The following is a 23701-nucleotide window of genomic DNA, read 5'->3' on the forward strand; positions in this document are numbered from 1 at the left end:
CATATATGTACATATGTATTGCAGACTTTTTGTCCCACTGCTCAATGTCAGTCATGTAGTCAGTTCGTCAGTTTGTCACTGTCGCCAGTGTCAGGCGGTCAGGCAGTCAGGCAGTCAGCCTGGCTGGCAATAGCTATATAGCCGCAGTTCTCTCCTCTCTTCGACACTTGGTATTTATGCCAATTAGTATGAAATTTCTTACGTGCCTCCAGACAGCCGCACAGTGCTCGAACTGCAACTCCATCTCCAACTCCGACTCCAAGTCGAACTTCAAGTCCCATCCTCATCACAGCTTCTACTCGTTCTTCTTCTTGTTTAGCTGCTGCCGCTTCCGCTAAAACTGGTCCAGTTCCATTTCATGATTTCACCCTAAGACGATAACTCCTGCTGTTCACTGGCATTGTCTTTCGGCCAAAGCGGTCTTAGCGCCATTTTTGTCGCGCTTTGTCGCTTGGCGCTTCTCGTCTTTTTGGCCTAATCAGCTCGCTCAAATCGCTGTAGTCCAAAATATTCTGTATTTAATTTGCTGATTTGCATTTGGCCACACTTTGCTGAACAGTGCTTACACAAGCTGCTTAGTCTTTTGTCTTAAATACACTTTAATTATTTATTTAATTAATTATGCAACTGAAGTAGTAAGGAAGTGGAATACTTAATAATAATATTATTTAAATTTGTACAAATAAAATGAAAAAGATTTTGATTTTAACTATATTGTCACATAATACATTTTTAATATTAATTTTATTTATTTATTTATAACTTAGGCACTCAGTAAAATGTATAACCGATGTTGATTAATTTTTTCGACAGAATGTTTGGAGCATAACAACACTTCGTAAATGATCATTCATATAGGTCTATAGTTGATTTGTTAAACAAAAATATTCTCTTTTATGACCATATAAGAACTAAAGTTCCTATTATTGAATATGAAATAGTTGTCCGGATTTCGTCGAAGTCTTAACATGATAGCTTTGAGTCGGATAACCTAGATTGCATAAAAAATAACTTGATCAGGAATATGTATACTTTATGTACTTGCAGACATATCTTTTAATACTTATTAGACAAATTGTTATTTCATTTTAAATTATATATTAATAAATATTTATTTATTTTTGTATTAAATATGCAGCTTTGTATTTGATATGTTCTAGCTTTGTTGCTCGTAGACTCGTCCGACAATTTTCCGCCCAGGCAGTGCCAGTCACCCACTCACCCACTAGTCTCCAAACTCCCCACACTGCCCCCACTCTGTCAATCTCCCACTGTGTGCTGTTGGCTCGTTAGGCGGCGGCGGCTTCAATAATTGAGCAATTATTCATTCAAATGGATTGCCAATTTCGCTGGCCAGCCTCCCAAACGAATGCACAACGCCCAAGCCAATTTAGCAACATGGCATCGCATCCCATCGCATCGCATCGAAGTGCAATTGCGATTGCAATTATAAAACAATCACTTGTCCGGCTAGGCGGCTCCCGGTCGCCACCTTAACGGCAGCCCATTATTTTGGGGCGGCGGCGGCGGACACGCAAATTGTGCTTACTTAATAAGTCGTACAACCTGCTAATGTGAGCAATTTACCAAAGGAACACTAACACAACCGCAACCACATCCACATCCAGATCCACATGCACATGGATTGGGTCTGCAACTGAGCTGCGGGTTGTCTTCGCGCATGCGCAAAACGCGATTGCAATCAGCAGTAGCACAGCCAGGGAACAGGGCTGAGACTGCTCGTTGTGGCCAAGACCGAACATTGGATGGAGTGTGTGTTTATGTGTGTGAGTGTGTACGTGTGAGTGTGAGTGTGTGCACAATGAAAAGGTGCGAGCTTAAAGAATTTATGGGCCAGCTTGAGACATCGATAAGCACAAGCAGTAGTAGCACGAAAAAACAAAGTCGCTTGGACAGCGCACCTAATTATTATAAATAAACCAATCGAACAATAAAGATCTGCTGGCCAACTTTCCACGAAACTGTGCACAGTTGTGGCCATAAGAACTTAATCGCAAATGAGATTCAGAGCTGCACCAAGACGCAGACTGAGGCAACGCCATCGATAACACAATCGATGGATGAGGCAACGGGGGCAACTGCACCCGAAAAAGCCGAAGCCGAAGTCGAAGCCATGCCTAACAAGCGCTTGCCACGGCTTGACGAGGCAGCAGCTCGGCTGGATTAATCGCTGACATGGGCCAAGGAGTCAGTCCATCAGCTCCCCCACTCCCAAATCCTCAGACCGCAAACTAAACTGAGCCCCAGATAACGCGCTGACGTAGTTAAACATATTGTAATTGCTGCTGCTGCCGTTTGGCGAAAACGGGTTTCGCATTGCAGCTAAAGTTGGGAGCTGCCTGCTGAAGTCTGGTCATTGTTTCGCCCCTGGTCCGCTGTATCTCGGGCTTAGCATCAGATTACCACTCTATGTGCAGACAAAAGGCGCAGCAGCGGCAGCAACAGCAGCAGCACGGCAATCAATAAGTGGAAGGCGTCGCGACGTTGTTGTCGTCGTCGTCGTCCTCATCCTCATCCTCATCCTCATCCGCATCCCCAAGCCCGAACCCCATCCTTAGTCTCGCTCATGCTCTTTTCGGCATCTGATTTTTGTGGATCAGCCAAGCAGCCAGTAAGCCAACCAGCCAGCACAGTAGCCGATTCGATAATTTGCTACGGCATTCCAAGTGTATGTCTCCTTATCCCGCTTGTCAATCAAGCTCCTAATTATTCTTTGAATGCAAAAGATAATTGGCGTTTCGGGTGCCACGGCCAGCGACCATATCAATTTCAATAAGAGCACCAATAACAACAGACGAGAACTGATCCCAAATCACCATTCCAGTGATCCTGTGACAGTTTTGTGGCAATTATGACAAACAATGCGGCTCTGTGGAGCTGTTGCTCGGCGAGACTCTGTGGCATCATTCATCCTCATGCCTAATCAACACAACTAAATTCCAATTAAGTCCATAAAGAGCAACCACTAATAGTTAATCACCTTACGAAGAGCGAAAAACTAACCGCAATGCAGCGAAGCAATAATGCTCTTGTTTAAACTTCAAATTCTCATTAATTATAATAAGTTTAAAATAATATTGGTATATACAATTCTTTACAAGTGTTATTCATTGCTAATAAAATATTAATTTATAAACGATTTATAATGATTTTTCTATGATTTGCATTTTAAAATCAAAGAACGACACAAAGTCTCATTTGTTTGACTTTTATCTTTATATCGTTAGTTATCAATAACTCAACACATGTAAGATTTATGCATTTATTTATTTCTGCAATACCTTATAAGTAATTGCAAAAATCAGTAGCTTATAGCTGCCAAGTGTACTTGCTTAATTATACACATAAATTAAGGTAATCACCTGTTTTGAATAAACTGAGAACAATAAAAATCCATAAGTAAATTGTATTTACATATTGTAATGACTGTTAATACATTTGAGAGTTTCGATTATTTAATTTTGCACATATTTAAAACATATTACATAAATGGTAGTATATATGAGCCCTGCCCTATTCGAATTTAATAAATTTGATTTCCTTTATACTGTTTCGATTAGGTTACTTTCCTTCTTTTTACATCTTGGATAGTCCCAATTATTTATAGTTCGTTGTGTTTTTAGTTCTTAATATTTGTGTACAACTACTAATTAATTTACATCTCCATTATTGTTTATTGTATACATTTTTAAATATTTATGCCTTATATTATTCCATCCATTTGCATACTTGGCAGTCATATTCAAGAATTTCACGTCAATTTATTGGCGCTGATCGACAGATTAGAATCCAAATTCAATTGAATCGAGTGCTCTGTTAGCGTAAAGATAATCATAAAGCTAATATGCCAGCAGCAGCTGGCGAAGAGCATCGCCAGAAGCAGATACAGCAGCAGTAGTTGGAGCAGCAGTAGTGTGATCGTCAGCTAATTCATTTGGCATCCCAGCAGGTTGCCAGTTGCCGACGTCGAGCTATCTATGAGTGGTAATCAATGCAGAGAACTGCTTCACATTCACACATTTATATGTGTGCGTGTGTGTGTGTGTGTCCTAGTCCTGGCAATTCGGCGAAGTCGTCGAGTAGACGATCGCAGCGCATAGCTTTAAGTGTAATGAAATCACACGTAGAAAAAAGACTGAAAGAGAGAATAGGGGGGCATATCGAGGCTTTTTACTCTACTTTTATGTGCAGTTGTGTAAAACGATTGGCGCGTTAATCAACGTACAAATTTCCTACTTATATGGCCAGCGAATTAAATCGTTCCCTGAAGATCGCTTTCCAGCCAGCCAGCCAACCAGCCAGCCATCGAGCCATATTGACAGCTGGCGATTAGAACTGGAGCGATAAATTATACAATTGCCATGCGTGAGACCTGAGCTGGGCAGCCAGTTGGCTGGTTGGCCAGGAACAGGTCCCCCAGCTCATCGCCTCTGACAATTACACTGATTATATTAAATATATGAGGTCCATATATGGGTTACACTGGGGCACTGCTGCCATGGGAGTGTTAACTGTTAACTGTTTGTCTGCATGCGCATACATACAAATTTTCACAATTATTTGCTGTGGTGCAATTTGTGCTGCGCTGCGCTGCCCCGCTAAATATGCACCACAAAAACCAACAGCAACAAGCGCACAACACGAAAACTATGCAAATTACTAGAAGGAAAAACACAACACTAAAAAAAAAAAGGAAAAGAGCAAAAGAAAAAGAAAAACAAGAATAAAGGCCTGCATATTTGTTTGTTGTGAACGTTGTGGAAAATCAATTAAGTTTGCTGAAACCTTTTGAGCTAAGCACTAAACAATTGCGCATAATTACACACACCGGGTCCCAACTGCATTGCTTCAATTTGTGCATTTGCATACGAGTAGTGGGCAAACGACAACAACAACAACAACAATAACTAACAACAATTCAAGTTCTAAATGGAAAAGCTAATGACCTCAGAATCGAGGAAATACCCACAACACACAGGCCAAGGCACAATTCGAATTCCAGACGGTTTTCTTTCAATGAATGCCAGCGATTTATAATAGACGTCTACTAAGTAAATTACATATAAAAAAAAATATGGGAGTGGGCCTCACGGAAGACGTAAGTTTCTGATCAACTGAATATAAAGCTAACTTTATTATTAAAAAAATACTTAGCTACTTTAAAAAATGCTTAAGAGTATTTGCCTTGCTTAGATATGAAAAACAAACATTTTCAAAGAAAAATTGAAAATTTAATAATAATTGTTAATGCATGAGTAAATAGCAAGAGTTTCGAACTCGAACTTCCCTAATTGTAACTAAATAATATTTGCAGTTACAAAACATATTCTAAACTATTTAGTCAGTGACACTCGAATACCAACTTTTTTTTATTTATTATTTTATTTCATACATATTTTTTAACAACCTTATTAATAAAAAAAATTAAAATGTATAAAATGAAAATAAAAATTTGCTACATTGGTTCATGGTCACTCGGTAAGGAGAACTGCCCCAAATAAGAATTATCGAAAAATTATAATCGGATATAAAATGCTATTTTTTTAAGCATTTTTCTTTTAAGTTTTCAATGCGCTTTTGAATTTAGTATTTACGAGAAATCAAGAAAAATGTCTCTGTGAAATTTTAAAATGTACTTTATTGCTATCAAAGGGTGATCATAAGTATATATACATGAACACTATACATAACTACAACAGTCTGGGGTTGTAAAAAGCAATTATATAGAGAGATTTATAAACAGCACTGTTCGTTTGATCATTGTTATTTTCAGCTTTAAATCATTGCAATAAATCTGAATTTATAGTTATTAGAGTTTCTACAAATGTATGCGCATTTAAATTCTTAAGAAAGAATGTTTGGTTCAAGCTTTGAGCAAAAGTGCACTTTATGGCGAGTCCTTAGGAATGTGCGCCAGGAATGCGGGCAGACCGGCAGTTATATATTTCATTTAATTTTTAGTAAGGTGTATCGTAGTAGGCATTGCTGAAACAATACTTTGAATTTTCATAATTTTTTATAGACGCTACAAATACATACTTGCACGAAGTAAGCCAAGGAAATAGCTGGCAATGCGTTGCACTGCTTATTGCTTGTGTTTATTTTACTTGCTTATCTAAAATTGCTTGTTTAAAATTGATTGCGTGCGCGCCAAATGAGGCAGTCAGCTGATTACCTTTCTGGCAACACCAAATGGCGAATGTGTGGTAAGTGTGGTAAGGCGCTCGAAAAGAACCGATAATAATAATACTATCGATACGTATAACGACGAAATATCGAAAGAAACGCTCGCGAATCCCACGAAACAGGCAACGCAGAGGAAAAACAAAATCCCAATCGAATTGTGAAAAGTTGTACGTTCGCGCTAAACTCAATACACATTACTTAGTTAGAAAACGCAATTTGTGGGCTAGAGCAAAGTGAATGCTTTTGGCGAACGTAGATTAGTGCTGTTAGCTAAACAAAGCCCTCAAAGTTACCTTCACCACCGCCGCCACCTGCACCTGCCGCTCCCTTTCCAATAAAATACTATTTTTTGACGCACACCACAACAAAAAAAAAATAAAAAGAAAAACGAAGAGGAGAAAAGAAAAGAAGAAGAGAACGCCAATAACATTTGCAGACGATTCTATTCGCTTTGCGAAATCGAAATCCAAGACGAAGGCCAACGCCAGCCGATTAACACAACAGCCGAGCCAGCGACCAAAACAGAAAACCCTACAAAACAGAGCAACAGCAACCACAACAACAACAATAACAACAACAACAAATGAAGGCGACGCTCGAAAGTTAAATGTAGATTTTCGCAGCAAGCGCAATTTAGCAAAGTCACGCCGCGTCAGCTATACAATTAACAATTGCAATATAAAATATCAACTCATCACAGCTCAGCGATGTCCATACGGACGCAGGTGCTCGGATTCGTGGATGTGATGATGCGGGTGCCGCCCATCATCGTCATCGATGAGATTCTCAAAATAGGCATGGGTCTCCCAACGCAACTGAAAACAGGCACCGAGGAAACACTGACAACCGTTGAGGCCATCGGCAGCATTAACAACAATAGCAGCGGGAGCAGCGGCAGCAGCACCACAGACACATTTGCCACAACGCTCAAGGCGTTATTTGGCATAGGGAGCAGCGCAGAAGCGTCACAGAACATCAGCCAAGCCGATATGCTGGAGCACAGCATTGTGAATGCCTCGAATTCGGCACAGGCCGGCGGCATGCTGAGCAGCAACTTCAACAGCATCATGGACGAACTGGCCACCTGGCCAACATACTTAATATAACGACGGTGAAGTTTGTCGTCTGTTTGCTAGGTGAGCGATCGAGCGATCTCTGGCTAAAGGCCGCTTATCACTTCCATACACATACTTATCATATACATACATATATACCTTTATATATCATATATTTGTACTTTAAACCTTTCGTGGGGCAATGGCAGGTTTCTTGTGCGCTGCTTGCATTTTCATGCTGTGGACGCGGCATTTGGTGATGGTTTATATGTTTCTAACATCGCTGGGACTCACCTTCCTCTCCTACTGGTCGAATGTCAGTGCACTGGCACTAATGGAGCACAGTCCGTGCATACTCGAGGATCTAATGTCGATGAACACGACCAGACTGCTCGATTCGGGTGGCGTCATCATGACTCTGGCGCCACATATCATAGCACAATGGTTTATGGGCATGCTCTTTGCCTATATACATCTGGGTCCACGATTTACGCTGCTCCAGAAGGCGATGCCCATCATATTTACTAGTCCAATTCTGATTGCCATGTTGCCCCTCTCACCGAGCATTGTGGACAAGCTGCCCGTCGTTGCCGGACTCACGCCCATCATTCTTACAAAAATCACCCTGATGCAGAGCGCAATGGACGCCAGCCGAACGGTATACAATGGCTACCAGTATGCCATGAACTTTGTATCCAACTTTGGACTCTCCGCGCTCATTGAGAATGAATGGCAGCGACTCAATGTGCCAAGTGTGTTGCGTCTCTTTTGGACCATCAGGTATGTAAAGTAAAACATAAAAATGTTCTTAAAATTGTAATCCTAATTTGTAAAGCATAAATTTCGAATTATTGGGATATTTTTCTTGTTATCTTCTATTTGAAAATGTATCAATTCAATAATTGGACAGCTGAGCACGCATTGTCTAAAGTTAGACACATTTTGTATAATGACACAACAGAAAATTTAGACACTGTTTGGTTAGTTAAGTTCATTTTTCCATTAGCAGATAAATAATTTATTTTGTGCTGAGTATTAAATACTATACCTCATAGTTCATAATGATTGTGCATAAATTAAATATTGCTTTTTAAATATTATTAATAGTAATTTTGATCAAGATTGCTTTAAGAACATAAATTTTTTTGATAAGGAATTGATGTTTCTAGCGATGGGTGTCAGCTATGTGATAAGCGATAGGGATACAAGTACACGAAATAATATGCTCATGATTTTTGAACGTTCTTAACTCCACAGAATTGTGCAGGGCGCATATGCCTTGTTGACAGCCGAGACGGATGAGCCGCTGCTACTGTTGCCAACGATCGAGAAGCTGCTCGTGGATGGGTGTGAAACGTTGACCGCCGTGCTGGGCATGACTGGGGTCATTTCGATGGTGTGCCATTACATTGGACGCATCTTTCAGTGGTATCTGCTGACATATGACAACGACGAAGAGAAATCCCTGGGCACAGTTTCGGCGGTGCTCTTCTATATCCTTGCACTGCAAACTGGGCTGACATCCCTGTCGCCGGACAAGCGTTTCGTGCGCCTGTGTCGCAATCTATGTCTTCTGGTCACGGCACTGTTGCACTTCCTTCACAACATTGTGTCACCCATATTGATGTCGCTGAGTGCAGCACGGAATCCATCACGAAAACGACATGTGCGCGCCTTATCCGTTTGCGCCTTCCTCATTTGCATGCCAGTCGTGCTGCTTTATTATCTATGGGCGCAGCATTCACCCTCCACTTGGCTGCTGGCGGTAACTGCCTTCTCCGTCGAAGTAATTGTTAAGGTATGTATGTCGAATGATGTTAATTTAAATCAGTTGATAACTAATATAATATTAATAAAATGTATGCCATTGCAGGTGCTTGTGTCGCTGGCTACCTATACGCTCTTCCTGCTGGACGCACGTCGACAGTTCTTTTGGGAGAAACTGGATGACTATCTGTACTATGTTCGCGCCTTTGGCAATTCCGTCGAGTTCTGCTTCGGCATCTTGCTGTTCATTAATGGCGCCTGGATCTTGGTCTTTGAATCGGGTAAGTGACCAATGCAAAGATGCTGCAGGCTGTCGTCGTCATAGTCAAATTACATTAACACATTCAGCAAAAGGATTGTAAAAAAAAGCATTGTATTCATTGTATTTAATGCATATTCACCATGTGAGTTGTTGTGTGCTTCTGTCCAGCTTTTTTGTTCCGTGTGCATGTAATTTTATTATTTGGTTGACTTTGTGTACCGATAACTATAACTTGATAGCCCGAAATGCTACAGGCGGCGCCATCAGAGCGATCATGATGTGCATTCATGCCTACTTCAACATCTGGTGCGAGGCCCGAGCTGGCTGGTCTGTGTTCATGAAGCGACGCTCAGCGGTCCACAAGATCTCAGCACTGCCCGAGGCGACACCTGCCCAACTGCAGGCCTTTGACGATGTTTGCGCCATTTGCTACCAAGTGAGTGCTCTCAACACTTTTTCCATTAATTCTCTTAATTCACCACTTCTTGCACACAGGAAATGTACTCGGCAAAGATAACACGATGCCGTCATTTCTTCCATGGCGTTTGCCTGCGGAAGTGGCTCTATGTCCAGGACCGCTGCCCGCTGTGCCACGAGATCATGATGTACACCGACAAGGCGGAGGAGAACGCTCAAGAGGCTGACCCAGCGAATGCGGCACAAGCCGAACAGCCTCTACGCATATATCCACGAGACGTAAGTGTCCATTGCTTGGCTGAGTAATAGCCCGGGTTTGCCAGTGGGAATTGTTAGATATTATATTTAATTTTCACTCAGGACGGTGCCAATGCCGGTGCGCCGCGTCGATCACCCGAGCGTGCTGCAGAAGTTAATGCTGACCATCTGCCGACATCGAGCAGTGCTGCAGCAGCTATTGCGAACATTGATAATGCGATAGCCAACCTCACGAATGAGGCGAATGCCACGATTGCGGCTGAGGCGAGAGCAGCCGTTTCCAGCAGCAGCAGCAGCACAAGCAACAGCACCAATGTCAGTTACATAACGGCGTCCGGTCAACCAACACCATCGACGGCCACATCGGCGGCTGCTGTGGCTACGGCTGCGGCCAGCAATACGACTCATCTATTTCGGTTGTCACAGGAACAGCAGTGAAGTGTAACGCTATTCCTAATCTTAGCATACCATTTGTAACTGTTCTATGTGTTAGTGTACTTATGTAAAAATGCAAAACTCCTAAGCGAAATACTGGTCCGCTTATTGTACGTTTCGTGGAACCTATTCCTATACTACATACTGATCCTCACATACACGCACACACACACATTACTCATAGACGTATTCATGCACATACACAATCACAACCACATCCATTTGGCTTCAATTCCACAGTAAATTACATTATATATCATGCATATAAGCACCTACCCACACGTATATATATATATATATATATACATATACATACATATACATATATATATATATATATATACATGTAAATGATCGTGCCGAACGAAACGTGAACTCAATCAGAGATCTTTCTACATTAAGTTTATGGTAAAAAGATGACCCAAAAATGTTGAAAATGGTTAGTTTTAAGTTTACAGTGAAATGGTGTTAAACAACAACAAAAACAAAACAAACAAAAAAACAACAGCAAAAAAAATAATGCGGTGAAGTCTGAAAGTGATTTAATCAAGTACCAAGTAAAACAAAAAAAAACTAGTTAACGCAAGATAATTTTATGATGTACAAGAAAATTAAATTAGCTAATCTTTGTTTTCTAATTACTTATTTAATTTAATTAAACGAAAGGAGAACGAAAAATTACAACAACAAATACAGTACAATATGCTAGCAATAAACAATTGACCCGTATTTTCAGTAGACTACAAAATTGGTGGAACTTTTGGGCTTGGCCAGCGGTTTCGCAAAGTTCATCCTTAGTTAATTTAAACATCTTAGGTTTTTTCATTTTTTTTTTAGAGTGAGAGAGAGAAGAGCAAAAAGTCAAGTTGGTTAATTGGAAGCAAACTTGTAAGGCAGCTTATGTATAAAAAATAAAACAAAAAGTCAGCGATTTGTATCAAATTTGTATATAGAACATACGCATATGTAACTTAATGACAAGTATTTTGTATTGCAACATGTTTATCAAAATACAAAATTGCCTTAAAATGAACCACATTTGTTTCTCATATTTAATGTTCGAGTTTATCAAATATGTTTTTCTTTAACTAGGATACAACGATAATTTAACATAGAACACCATTTATTTAACTTCTGACGCGAATTTGCCACTCGCTCCTCTAGTTGAAAATCAAGTCGTTGTAGTTGCGCAACAGATGATACGGCGAGACGCGACAACAGGTTGTGGTGCGCACCACCGTAATGCGATCTGCACGCTCGAAGTTGGCCTTCACCGTTTCATAGTAACGACCATCGCTGTGGATTTGGATTCGGATTTGGAGAACAGTCAGCAAAATAGAGAAACATATATCGAATAAACAATTGAAGGCTTACCTCAAGACCATGCAGCGCAGCTTGAGGCACTTGACACGTAGAATATCAATTGCCTTCTGGCTTTTGTCGGAGAAACGCAAATTATCCGGATCCCAACGCAGCTCCAGACGCTCCAAGTTGCCACAGTTGGAGGCAATGGTATCCATCAGCTGATCCACGTGTATATTGACGCCCAGCTTCTCAGCGGTGCCCATCACGATTATTCTGATGAGTTAAATGATTATTTATAGTGATATCAGTCAAGTGATTCACTCCGTTCTACTCACTTGCAGTTGCCCAGAACGGGCAGTATGCTCATCCATAGTTGATCCGTAATGTGAGGCATGCCGGAGAGGCAGCAAGCGCTCATCTGATGGCCATAACGCTGCAAGAACTTCAGCAAGCCCTCATCTGTGATATTATCCGAGGAGTCCAAATCCAATGATGTGAGGGATCTGCCATGCAATTATTGGATATATTTACAAATATAAAAAATCCACAAAGCAAAACTAGTATTCTATTAAACAAATTATTTCTTCGTCCAAACAAATGTAAATAAAAATACCATAAATAAAAATATTAAAGATTAAATTTTTCGAAATATAAAAGATATACGAATGAATTTAATATAATCTAAAAAATTATTCCAAACAAATGTACATATAAATGCAATAAATAAAAATGAAAAACTCCAAGTAAAATCGGCTAATTTTAGTTAATATTATTAATATTCACCTGACATTGCCCAACTCCATCCATTGTTTCAGGACGGTATCGTTGAATCCGTTGATTTGGCCAGCGGACAAGAACTTCAGATTGGGTATACGCGTCAACATGTCCGCTAGGCACTCGCTGGTCAGATCGGTGGCTGTAATGTCCAGTTCCAGCAGCGCACATTTATCCCACTCCACCTGCATCACAAACTCCGACTTGAGGCTGGTGCCATTCATCAGCAGACAGGTCAGGCGCTTGGAGCGCTGCACCAACGTCTTCAGGGTGGAGCCTGTAACCTTGTTGCAAAAATTGACAGCGAGGCATTCCAGCTGGATGCAGTTGGAACTGAAGGCATCGATGTGCGAGTCATCGATGAAATTGATGCCATACAAATTGATAACACGCAAGTTGGGCGTGGCCGACTTCAGTTTGTGCACATTGATGACTTCATAGATTTCCTCCTCCTCCTCCTCGCACTTCTCATAGGTGCCCACCAAGTGCAGCACCTCCAAGCCATTAATGAAGTTGTAGATCTTTCGCATGAAACCCTCCATGAAGATCACCTCGGACAGACAGACGCACATATAGCGCAACTTGGTGGGAAAAGCCTGCATCTCGCTGAAATCATGCAATTGCATGGCTGAAAATGTAGGTTAAATGAAAATGTTCAGTTTGCCACTTGGTACAGTCAAATCCAGTCCAATCACTCACCCGTTGAGAAGTCCAGCAGCATGTGTGTTAGATTCGGACACTTGGCAGACAGCTCGTGGAGCACCGTATGTGTAATCAGCTCAATGGGCAGCTCAATGTAACGCAAAGTTGGCCCAAATCTCACCGAGATTAGGCTGAGCAGCATCTCCAGAGAACCGACATGCAGTCCAGAGATCTCCGGACGCAACGATACATTCTTCCACAGGCACGTGTCATAGGCGATCTTGCGCCAGCGCCGACAGATGCGGGCCAGGCGACAAATCTCTCGGTGCGATAGATATGAGAATATGTGCAGCAGCACCTTGTCGGGCAGCTTCTCAATGGTCTGCAAGAGAGATCACACAATATATATTTATGTACATATATGCGTACGTAGGTATATACAAAAATTAGGCTGATCAATACACATCACTCAATCCAACTCGGAGAGCTCTTTCGATCAGTGTGCAAAATTATATACCGTGTCGGCGAAGGGACTACGCATCGTGCCATCGGAGAGATACACCTGTGAGGCCTCCACGGCCAGTTGACCCCAGATATCGGTAGAAATATCCATTGCTCAATATGGTTAATAATATATATTCGCAATTCTCTTGCTTATATAAATCAAAGATGTTCACTGTTCACTGTGCGAGAGATACGCGCGTTGCCGAGCACCTTCGACGTCTGTCTGAATTAGCTGCTGCTTGGCTACTTGGCGCTGCTGCTACTGTGAGTAATCTCCAAAAAGCCCACAAACATTTGACACACTCGCAGGCGGCCAAAGAGAAAGAACGAATGCCTCCGAGGAGTTCCTATTTATAGCTGAGCGCTAGTAATGTTCAGAGCACCCCAAAACAACAATATGCCAAGAATTTCTAGTGCATCTTGTTTTTTTCGCGGTGGTCAAAAGAGCGAACAGCTCTGGGCCTGCTAATCAGCTGTTTTGGGGCTGGGCAGTAGTATATACCCAGGTATATATATATGTATATATAGTATACTCTTTATGTATATATAGTGACGTTCAATAGGCTCAAGTATATGCATCGCATTCTACGCAATCGGTCGGTTTTTGTTTTGTTTACTGACTGCATGTGTTTTTTTTGTTTTGTTTTTTGTTTTGGCGGTTTTTCTCAATTTTATATTCAATACTCACCAGACGCGTCTTGACTGTCCCGGTGCCATCTCGTCCAATAGCCTGGGATGAGGTTTGCGCTGCCAAAACGTTCCAATTATCCATAATGTTTTTCTAGTTACTAAATTACTTGGGTGCTACGATTTTCTGGTTGCTTGTTTATTGCGGGAATTGCACTCTGATTTGTATCTATTGTCTATACTATACTACTATGTAGGCATGTATGGACAGGCGCCGGTTTTGTGTTTCTATAAGTAGCCGAGGAATTCATTCATCAATTCTGTAAATTGTTTAAAAGTACATACATATTTAAGCATGCCACTATGCTATACTGCCACACTATAGCTTTTCAGGCTACTAGACTTGCAAGAAGCCATGCCTTTTTGAAATAGTGTCACAACTTAATTATAGTTAAATATATATTTATACTTATAATCATCTCAATTATTTCTAGTATATTAAACATAAAATAATAAATCCAAAATTTGATAAAAGTATTGCCAAAAGGAATATATTTCTTACGATATACAAATAAATACCTATATATCTGATTTTGGATGATAAGAATATGTAGAGAATAATATTCTTTATCGAGCATGTAATTAATTTGAAAGAGAAACGAGTATTTTTAAAATATTCCTTAAATAGGTATACCGATTATGGAAAAATTCAAAGTCAATACTAACTCAATACACTGTGTATGATAAAAAAATGTATGTAATTGACAAAGAATATGATAATTTAAAAATGAATTTTAATTTGGTTTTCAAACACATTGAGACCCTCCCCGACCACTTACCCGATCAGCATATCAAAATATATACTGCTTATATATACACAATTTCTATTATAATATTCGAGAAGTTGATACAATCGACAACAATATGTATACGTATCAAAATCTGAAAATGTTTAAATGCAACAATAAAAGTGACTAAGTTTATAATTTACAAATATAAACATAAAAATACACATTATAGTTGGATCTGATCCAAGGTAAGAAACAAATTTGTTTTTAAATTACGAAATTATATACAAGACAATGTAAGCTTTTAATCTATAAATGCTGCATTCAAAGAGGAACTGGATTACTATTTCTAAGACTTTGCCATCAATATCGAAAGGGCTCAAAGTGCATATATATATCTACTATTTACCCATTTTGCTCTTAGTCGTTTAGTGCTAAAATTCAACTTTAAATATTAAAAATATTGAGTTAATTGCACTTTGCTGCATACAATACAATGACGTCAGCACAAAAGTGACCTAAAATTGTACGTACAATAGAAAATTATGCAAATATTTCAGATTTTCTTTTTTTTTTATTGCTCTGGGAACCAAGAAGATGTGTTCTACCTTATAGGCTATTTATAGGCAATTGTTGGTCTGCAATGAAGAACTTGTCTTGCAGCAGCAATTTTCCAATTGCATGCAATTTTGTAACGCCTACAATTGAAAGCACTTTTTATTGATTAATTGGCACTTTTGTTTTCACTTAGTCTTCGTAATAGTTTAAATAGTAAATTACTTGTTGGTCAATTTGGCTTGCAAATACTTGAACTAGTTTTGATGGTTGTGAATCGCTTTTCCGTTTTGCACTCAATAATTTTTCCGCGTAGTTGAGAGCTCCACGGTGCTCATGCAACTGAGATCAGGCGTCCGCGAAAAATTGTTTTAGGCAAAAAATAAACATGGGCTGGTAATGGCTGCCAACCAGCGAGGAGCAGGATGAAGTAGCATCGCGGGCAGTAGGGGTATCGGGACTGATCGACCGCATGCTGGCAAGCGCGCGTCATTTGTTGTAGCCGGCGGATGCTTGGCAAGTATGCTAAGTGATGGCGCCAGGCCAAAAACCAAAAAGCGATGCGTTTTAAACGCTGTTGTTGTCATACACCTATCATTCAAATTAAGCGAATAGTCCACATTTTTACACAAGATGTCATTTCAAAAAGTAACGAACAATTAAGCTGCCAAGCTGCCAAGCTGTTTGCCGTTACTTACAATGCTTGTGGCAGTCCACACATCGCGCTCTCCCCCACTCTTTCTTCTCTCTTTCGCTGTTTTCGGCTCTCTTGTGGTGTTAGAGAATTCGTTCTGATCGGAGTCACAAGCAAAGAAAATTCAGTCGTTTTCTTGCTGCGCACGCAGTCGGTTAGCTGGTTGGGATTCTCTGCGGCTGTTTTTTGATTCTTAGTGCGCTTGTGTAAGTGTATGTGTCAGCGGACAGTCTGCAGAAAAAGGGTGTTTCACGTTTACGCATGCTTCTCTTGGTCGCATCGCTGCTGACACTGAATTCCATTAATAAAACTTGCAACAAATTGCGGGCGGGTTTGCAGTGTAGTAAAAAACCAAAAACGTTTGTTTATATTTGGTACAGTGCAGCAAATGCGCTTGTATGTTTTTGTGACGCCCCAAGAGCGCATTGCGCACACACACACACATACAGGGAGTGATTGAGAGTAAATGAGAGAGAGAGAGTGCAATATAAGCTGCGCAGGTGTGTGAGTAACCCAATGAAGACAACGCAGACGCCGACGTCGACGCAGGCAGCACAAAAAGCAAATCATAAACAAATTGTGGAATACTAAAATAGTTTAGGTGAATGAATCGATTAATTAACATAGAGTTTGTATGCACAGCTGGCAATCGGAAGGAGGAGGAAGGATGTCGTACAGCGCAGAGCGTGCGCTCTCCCATTTGTATCCGTTCATAATTGTGGCATCGCTGGTATGCTGCATCACCTCGGCGGTGGCCTGGACACATTGGCGCTACGTGCTCAACGCCTGCCCGGACACCAATTGTGGCTGTGTGCTGCATGGTCGCAGTGCGTATAACAGCTTCGAGGGCGGTAACATCGCCTACTGCCACTATGCCACCTACGGCCTGATTCTGCCCCTCGTCTTTGCTATCGTCCTTGGCATCTATCACGGCTATCGCATGTGCATTGGCAAAGGCGAACGCAAATCAGGCACCACAACCCTCAGGCAGCGGTGAGTCGGAGTCCAATTCTAATTCAGACGGGGGTCATTGGGGTTAATCGGCGAGAACAGCATATTGCGACACTCACACTTGAGACTGGCCTAATTAAGCCTTATGCTAATGGAACGCTGACAAAATGACCACCATTTCAATTAACTTGCTTGCCAATTAGTCAGCCAGTTCATCTTCATCTTCCGCTTCCACTTTCAGCTCCGGCGACATGATTGTGGTAACTACGGAATCGGATCTGACACCCGATGGCCTATCGCCCTACTATTGTAAGTGCAAACCAACAAAACTTAACATCTTTGATTAAATTTCACACTTCTTTCCTAGGGCTACCTGCCACAGTCATATCAGTGATTATGGCCATCTATCAGCTGATCTATGCTGCCATTTTCACCGATGGCTTTGAGGTCACCTGCAAGCAGTATCGCGAGTCCTTGCTTAAGGAGATTCAAGGTGTTGGAAACATTGTGCCAGTGATCAAGCAACGTTTGTCCTGTGCGGCTGTCTTCGATTTTATGGACTATCTGGTGGAGAGCATTTCGTACGAACGTCGTCGCTATGGACGCATCAATACTTCGATCTGTTTGTACTTTACGCTGCTCCTCGCCTGGTTTGCCCTCGCCGCCTGGATTATCGTGTGTGTCATCAATATTGTCAACATGCGCCGTACTCGCGCCGCCCGTGTCTAGATCGCTAGAGCGATCCAGCGATGACAACGAACTAATGTATTCCACTGCACATTCGCCTAATTATTAATATTAATTATACATTCGTAGACAGCACATTCCACGCCACTTATTTATTAGGTCTTAATTCGTAACGTCCACGGTATTTTCGTCTACCGCCATTTACACATTGTACAAAATAAATGTATGAACAAGTTTAATTTAAATATTTATATCAATTTTTGATTCAATTAAATCAGATGGTAAGGTAAATTTTGCTCAAAGCGGTTATATCGGATATCTATTTAAAAACTAAAAGTTAACTGAAGCAAAGTTAATGCTTCCGATTCTGAATTTGTTACGTGAAGACTCCAAATTTTAGTCAAAGCATTTTAATTCTATCCGATTTATATAAAAAAAAACCAATTCATAATTAGCAATCTAAGCATTTAAGTTTTACTTTAATCATTAGATTATCTATCTTTGAATGTTCTATTACAAGCAACTATAAGATATCGGATGTTTGGGTTCTTTTATTACTCCATTATCCCTGATTGAAACTCGATGGATTCGGTCCCTAAAATTCAAGCTTTCTTTCAAAGTCTGTAGAACTTGGTCGAGCTGAAGGTTTTTCTGTTTAAGCGAAATGTTTTTCTAGCCACATTAAAAGATTATTGATTTGCATTTAAGGACTCGAGAAAAACAATTGCCAAGTTCGAGCAACTTTTGCCGTCGCCTGTGGGTCCCTAAAAGTATGCCCCATTTTTCTTTATGAGTGGCAATTTAGCGAATCCCACAACCTTTTTGGGTTAAACATAGTTTTGTGCTACGATTTTAAATATGAGAAGTGTGGCCGTGCATACTAACGGTTGAAATCCAAAATCTGCAAAAATTTATGTTTATAATAAAAATCATAAAGCACTTAATAAATGCCACGACTAATATTGTGTCCTTTATGCTTTAAACTTGTCGAGAGCTTATTCTATATATATATTTTATGCCTTTTGTTACTGGTTATCACCAGCATTTCTTTGTAATAGCTTACTGGCAGCACTGGCACAAATTATCGATGACAGCTGTGCTATCGACTGCGTCGTCGATTCTATTGCTGACGTGCCGCAATCGAATTTGTTTACCCATTAAAATTGGTAAATTGTGAGAAATCTCAACATGCTGGACATACAAACACATATGGTGAGCATCATAATAGTCAACGCAAGCATTATTTTAACTTTTGGGCATTTTCCCAGGACTTTGTTGGTCAGGCCAAAGCCGAGCGCTGGTCGCGTCTAATTATAACTTTCTTTGGCGTAATCGGGCTCATCTACGGTGGAATTGTCCAACAGTTCTCGCAAACAGTTTACATCCTTGGCGTTGGCTTCTTGATTTCTTCCCTCGTAAGTAATTATATATATGTAATAATAAATGTGCATTTAATTGTCGATTTTGCGGTACAGATAACGATTCCGCCCTGGCCGTTTTACCGGAACAATCCCCTCAAGTGGCAGAAGCCGGTGATAACCGAGCAGAAATCGCAGACTGGCGACTCCAGCGACGAGGGCAAGGCCAAGAAGAAGGACAAGTAGAGTAGTGGAAACAATAGAAATATTTAAATAAAAACCAACTTCAATCTTTAATTAAATTGGCCGACGATACGAAATGAGTTCGTTGTGATCGTAATATTTGTGGATCAGGTCATACATATTGGCAAAGAAGTACAGTAGATTGTCATATTGCCCGTTGTACGGGGATTCGGGAGTCACGCACTCTGCCGGCGCCTCTGATGTGGTTAGTGGCTTGGCCAGCTGATGGAAGCCATCCGTGATCTCGAGATTGTCCAGGCCACGATAGGCCCCATTGAGGCCCCATGCATTCACGTGCACCTCCAGCAGAAACTGATGGATCGCCTCAATGGTGGCCAGATACCAACGGGGACTCCCCCGCTGATGGCGCCAGAACTGCGACAGTCGATTCTGGAGGACCACAGTGCGCAATCCACGCACGCGCTCATCCGCATAAATGCTGCGACTCTGGTTCCAAGTGCTGTCGATGAAGACGGCACGTTTTATGGGTAGAGTGTCGCATGTGTAGCGCTTGCAGCTGATCGAATCTGGCGAATCCGGAGCTGTGCCCACAACTTCGTCCATGCGTCGCCGCAGCATTGTGCCCATGTGATGGCCCTTGGGCAGCCCATAGTTGTCATCGATGTTCAGGTGAACATCTCGCGCGAACAGCTGCGGCACTGTTAGACTCGTCGCACTGGGAAAGATGAGCACCACACCGGCCTCCTCCAGACGATAATCGGGTATATCGGGATATGTGTGGATGCGCACTTGGTGGGGGGCGAGGACAGCTGCATGGACTGCTGTGCTCTTGCCATCGATCTCCTTCTTGTGCTTGATGATGTCGATTTGCAGGGGCAGCTCCACGCTCGGCAGGAGGCTACCTAGTTCACCCACGGGGATGTAGCAATTGTAGCAGAAGAATTTCCTGGAGCGATTGCAGTGCTGGCAACTCTGGCGGCCCTCGATGGTGTCCAGCACGGAGTGATCCGCTATGCGCATGTTCACAAATGGATATTTACGCGGCTGTCCGCGGGCAGCGACGGGATGTGTCATCATATATCGCTTCAAATCCCGGCAAATTTTAATTGATATTTACAAGAGTGCGGAAATTCATTCAGAAATACACACAAGTGCAGCAATGCTGCCATATCTTCAAATTTTTTTTTGCATCTCATCTCATCTTTATACACAAGTCTGGCAGCTTTTCCAATACTAAAAAATTCAACCAATTTAACGACTATTTAAAATGCAAATACAGTGGTGCCACATTGTTGGCAAGAATAATTTTCCATATTTCGTTTTGACAGTGAAAATCCATAATCGATTTAATCCATATATATTTTATTCAGCTCTGACGTACATTTTAAAATTAGACATTTATAGAAATTTGGCGCAACGTATGAAGCCATCGCTGCTTGCAATATAAACACGATTTTCGGTGCCACAGCAAATGAAATTCACACAACTGCCAACGTCGACTTCTCCCAGTGCTTTTGGCTGTTTTGCTGCCAAATCTGTCCAGCCCTTGACCTTGTTGTCGTAGCCACCGGAATACAAGTGCTGCTCATCCCCGCACAGACTGCTCACAATCATTTCGTGGCATTGCTGAAATAGAAGTAGTAATTCAGAAAGAACCGCTCATTGCAGATCGTCCACAAAACTCACCGGCAGCTGCCAAACGTGTGCAAATTTATGCGTTGGTAGATTATTCACCAGCTGCAGACCCATCCCAGTGCGATCGGGAAAGGCCAAATAGGTGTGTCTCTCCCCCACCAGGGGGCCGAGCAGGGTTAGCGGTGATTTACCCGGAATTACAGCATTGTTGCTATATTTGCCGGACTTGCCCTCGACAACTGTTGAGACCACAACATCCAAATCACGTACAGAATAAATGAGCTGCTCTTCCCCGGCCACCGATTTGACCTCCTCGACCAGATTGTACTTGAAGAGCATGCGATCGTTACTCCAGGTGGTTATCACGCCTTTATCATCGCCTGTATACAGAACACCGCCATTGGAGTACATGGCCTGAATGGCATCCTCGCACCGGAACAACTCCTGCATCGCAGATGCATCTGCATACGGTGGCAGCATGTACTTCACCTGGCCATCACAGCTGCTCGAATATAGTTTGCCGTTCTCGTTCACGGCCATGCAATAAATGTATGCTTCATGGGCGTCAATCGTTCGCAGCAACTTTAACGATTCCGACCAGATCTGAAGGTGGGGTGCGGGAATGGTAAGCGTTTAAGTGACGTCCTCAAAATTTCTGGCCATAATACCTACGCGTATTTTGCCATCGGCACCGCCCGAGAACAACTGATGGTTGAAATACGTCACACAAGTGGCGTCCCCCTCGTGGGGCTCCGTCGAGGTGTGTTCGATGCGAGCGTTAAGCATCTATTTGGCTAGAGATTCACAAGAGAACTGAGACTGAGCATCGGCAGCGACCGCTACAAATATATCCCATTCCGAATATATACCTACATATAAATACAGAACATGTTCTGCTCTCTTGTGCAGCTATTAATAAATCAAATATATACAGTGGCTGCGTGCAGAAATTTCCAGACACCCACTTCTTCAACGTCGTTTAGTATATTTAAAACACTTTAGTTTTTTTCACACTTTAAATTGCAATTATTTGGTTTTCAGCAAGTAAATACATAGAAATCAATGTATACATTTATGTATATATATATATATGTGTGTATATATATATTACTTTAGTCGAGATTGCATTTCTGTCGCTTGATTCTTAAACATAAACTTGCAATGCGAACGAATCGTTAACGAATTAAACTAAAATTGGTATAAATTTCCTTTTTCTAGGTATCACAAAAGTAGCTTCAACTCAAAATACTTGGAAACCATATAATATGTATGTATGTAGTACGTACAAAGTAACTTAATCGATTTGTTTTAGCGAATCACGAAATTTTCTACAGCTGGCAACTTTTTGGGTCTCAAAGTTGCTGGGTTTCTTTTTGTTAGATTGTCATTAAGCTTGAATGTTCTTGATGACGCAGACAATTACATTTAGATTGCATAACTTTAAACTTGAAAGTTGGTTTCAAGACGAACAGTATTTAGTAGTCTAATATATGCGTTTAACACTTAGTTAGGCTTAAGGCTTATACTCTTTCCAAGATTTGCTAGAATGGTAGAACAAGTGAGACCTCAAGTTATTAGTTATTAACTAATTACTTACACTTTAAGCGTTGATTTGAATTGGATTTGTTTCTTAAATCGTTCTACAATTTATATATTAGCGTTAATTCGAATTTGTTGATGCATTCCCTAGAATTTGTTTATCATTTACCATAATTATCAATCGGAAGCATTGAATTCATAATTCATTTGAAATTACTTAGTTTAATACTTGAACACGCATTACATTAATAAAATATTGCTTTTACTAATTGTAGTTGTCAAGATTAAAGACTGGAAAGAGTATACTAACTTCGAAAACTCACCGAAGCTTATTATTCTTAGTTATTACTATCTTTTTTTTTTCTTCTTCTCTACATATTGTTTTCACTCTTAGTAAGTTCTAGTGGCTTGCTTAATTCCTTCGATTTCGAGAATCCTTTAACTTATGGCTAGGGACAAAGACATTTTCATATCCATTATTGGGACTTTACGTATATAGTATTTTAATAGACACACACACACACACATTAACTGTTGATCGGCTAGTTTAAGAGTTTCTAGCATTGCCTAATACAAACATACTTATAAATTCAATACACACACATCCTCACAATACAACACAGACGTATACCATAATAATAAACACACACATTTGAGTATTGCTTAGCTCAAAGGCTTTAACTAAGATGTTCTTCGCTTGAGTGACGCTTCAATCTGGCATTAGCTAAGCGTATTGAATATCACTCACAGTGGCCATCGTTTCGTATTTGAATTCGGTTAAACTTATGCATAGGCATAGATATAGACTCTAGACATAGTAAGCATTATAGGGATTTCGCTTCTCCAGGCAGGGCAGCACACACTCCAGCGTATTGCGGAAGGCGTCGCGAAAGTCCCGATTGAAATAGGCATAGATGAGCGGATTGAGGGTCGAGTTGAAGTAGCCAATCCAGAATAGCACCACGACGACCACATCCGGGCAGGGACACGCAGCGCCACAGAGCGAGGTGATGACATACCTGCAGTTTGCCAAAAAT

General features: G+C 41.1%; 7 protein-coding genes across 12 annotated transcripts in view; 3 read left to right on the forward strand and 4 right to left on the reverse strand.

Moving 5' to 3' along the window:
* The first annotated feature begins 6239 nt into the window (after positions 1-6239).
* LOC6563169 (protein TRC8 homolog) lies at positions 6240-10495 on the forward strand. Its single transcript, XM_032737758.2, is given in 8 exon segments — positions 6240-7287; positions 7290-7343; positions 7472-8042; positions 8520-9060; positions 9136-9310; positions 9546-9727; positions 9787-9987; positions 10069-10495. Coding segments are annotated over 8 exon segments (2433 nt in total). The 5' UTR covers positions 6240-6914; the 3' UTR covers positions 10405-10495.
* An 837-nt stretch (positions 10496-11332) lies between these two features.
* LOC6563168 (F-box/LRR-repeat protein fbxl-1) lies at positions 11333-15938 on the reverse strand. Of its 4 annotated transcripts, none has more exons than XM_001989588.3 (7): positions 15822-15938; positions 14315-14541; positions 13180-13504; positions 12490-13108; positions 12042-12209; positions 11776-11979; positions 11453-11697 (listed from the first exon to the last, which is right to left on the reverse strand). In XM_001989588.3, the coding sequence occupies exons 2-7, from the start codon at positions 14396-14398 to the stop codon at positions 11562-11564; spliced, it is 1536 nt and encodes a 511-aa protein (XP_001989624.1). In that variant the 5' UTR covers positions 14399-14541; positions 15822-15938; the 3' UTR covers positions 11453-11561. The 4 variants fall into 4 exon arrangements, with proteins under 4 accessions (XP_032593650.1, XP_001989624.1, XP_032593653.1 ...); XM_032737762.2 differs by having other exon boundaries at positions 15849-15935; XM_032737760.2 differs by having other exon boundaries at positions 14315-14573; positions 15822-15935.
* Positions 15939-16416: 478 nt separating this feature from the next.
* Positions 16417-18173, forward strand: LOC6563463. 2 transcript variants are annotated; one of them, XM_001989587.3, is made up of 4 exons: positions 16417-16496; positions 16933-17283; positions 17483-17550; positions 17609-18173. In XM_001989587.3, exons 2-4 carry the CDS (start codon positions 16958-16960, stop codon positions 17968-17970), a joined length of 756 nt encoding a protein of 251 aa, XP_001989623.1. In that variant the 5' UTR covers positions 16417-16496; positions 16933-16957; the 3' UTR covers positions 17971-18173. The 2 variants fall into 2 exon arrangements, with proteins under 2 accessions (XP_001989623.1, XP_043070800.1); XM_043214865.1 differs by lacking the exon at positions 16417-16496 and adding an exon at positions 16651-16790.
* Positions 18174-19058: 885 nt separating this feature from the next.
* On the forward strand, positions 19059-19583 carry LOC6563462 (signal peptidase complex subunit 1). The gene is made up of 3 exons (XM_001989586.3): positions 19059-19140; positions 19197-19343; positions 19404-19583. Exons 1-3 carry the CDS (start codon positions 19117-19119, stop codon positions 19530-19532), a joined length of 300 nt encoding a protein of 99 aa, XP_001989622.1. The 5' UTR covers positions 19059-19116; the 3' UTR covers positions 19533-19583.
* On the reverse strand, positions 19555-20653 carry LOC6563461 (tRNA-uridine aminocarboxypropyltransferase 1). The gene has a single exon (XM_001989585.2). The coding sequence runs from the start codon at positions 20565-20567 to the stop codon at positions 19584-19586; it is 984 nt and encodes a 327-aa protein (XP_001989621.2). The 5' UTR covers positions 20568-20653; the 3' UTR covers positions 19555-19583.
* Positions 20654-20835: 182 nt separating this feature from the next.
* Positions 20836-21935, reverse strand: LOC6563460. Its single transcript, XM_001989584.2, has 3 exons — positions 21798-21935; positions 21177-21728; positions 20836-21116 (listed from the first exon to the last, which is right to left on the reverse strand). Exons 1-3 carry the CDS (start codon positions 21909-21911, stop codon positions 20889-20891), a joined length of 894 nt encoding a protein of 297 aa, XP_001989620.1. The 5' UTR covers positions 21912-21935; the 3' UTR covers positions 20836-20888.
* Positions 21936-22232: 297 nt separating this feature from the next.
* The window catches only part of LOC6563459 (octopamine receptor beta-3R), a 39148-nt gene continuing 37679 nt past the window's right edge, over positions 22233-23701 (reverse strand). For both annotated transcript variants that reach the window (XM_032737397.2, XM_001989583.3), the window contains one exon: positions 22233-23683. In XM_032737397.2, the coding sequence (XP_032593288.1) occupies positions 23473-23683 (211 nt within the window). In that variant the 3' untranslated portion in view covers positions 22233-23472. The remainder of the gene's footprint in view (positions 23684-23701) is intronic.

Source organism: Drosophila grimshawi, unplaced genomic scaffold (genome assembly GCF_018153295.1).
Source record: "Drosophila grimshawi isolate 15287-2541.00 unplaced genomic scaffold, ASM1815329v1 contig_311, whole genome shotgun sequence".
Classification (NCBI taxonomy): domain Eukaryota; kingdom Metazoa; phylum Arthropoda; class Insecta; order Diptera; family Drosophilidae; genus Drosophila; species Drosophila grimshawi.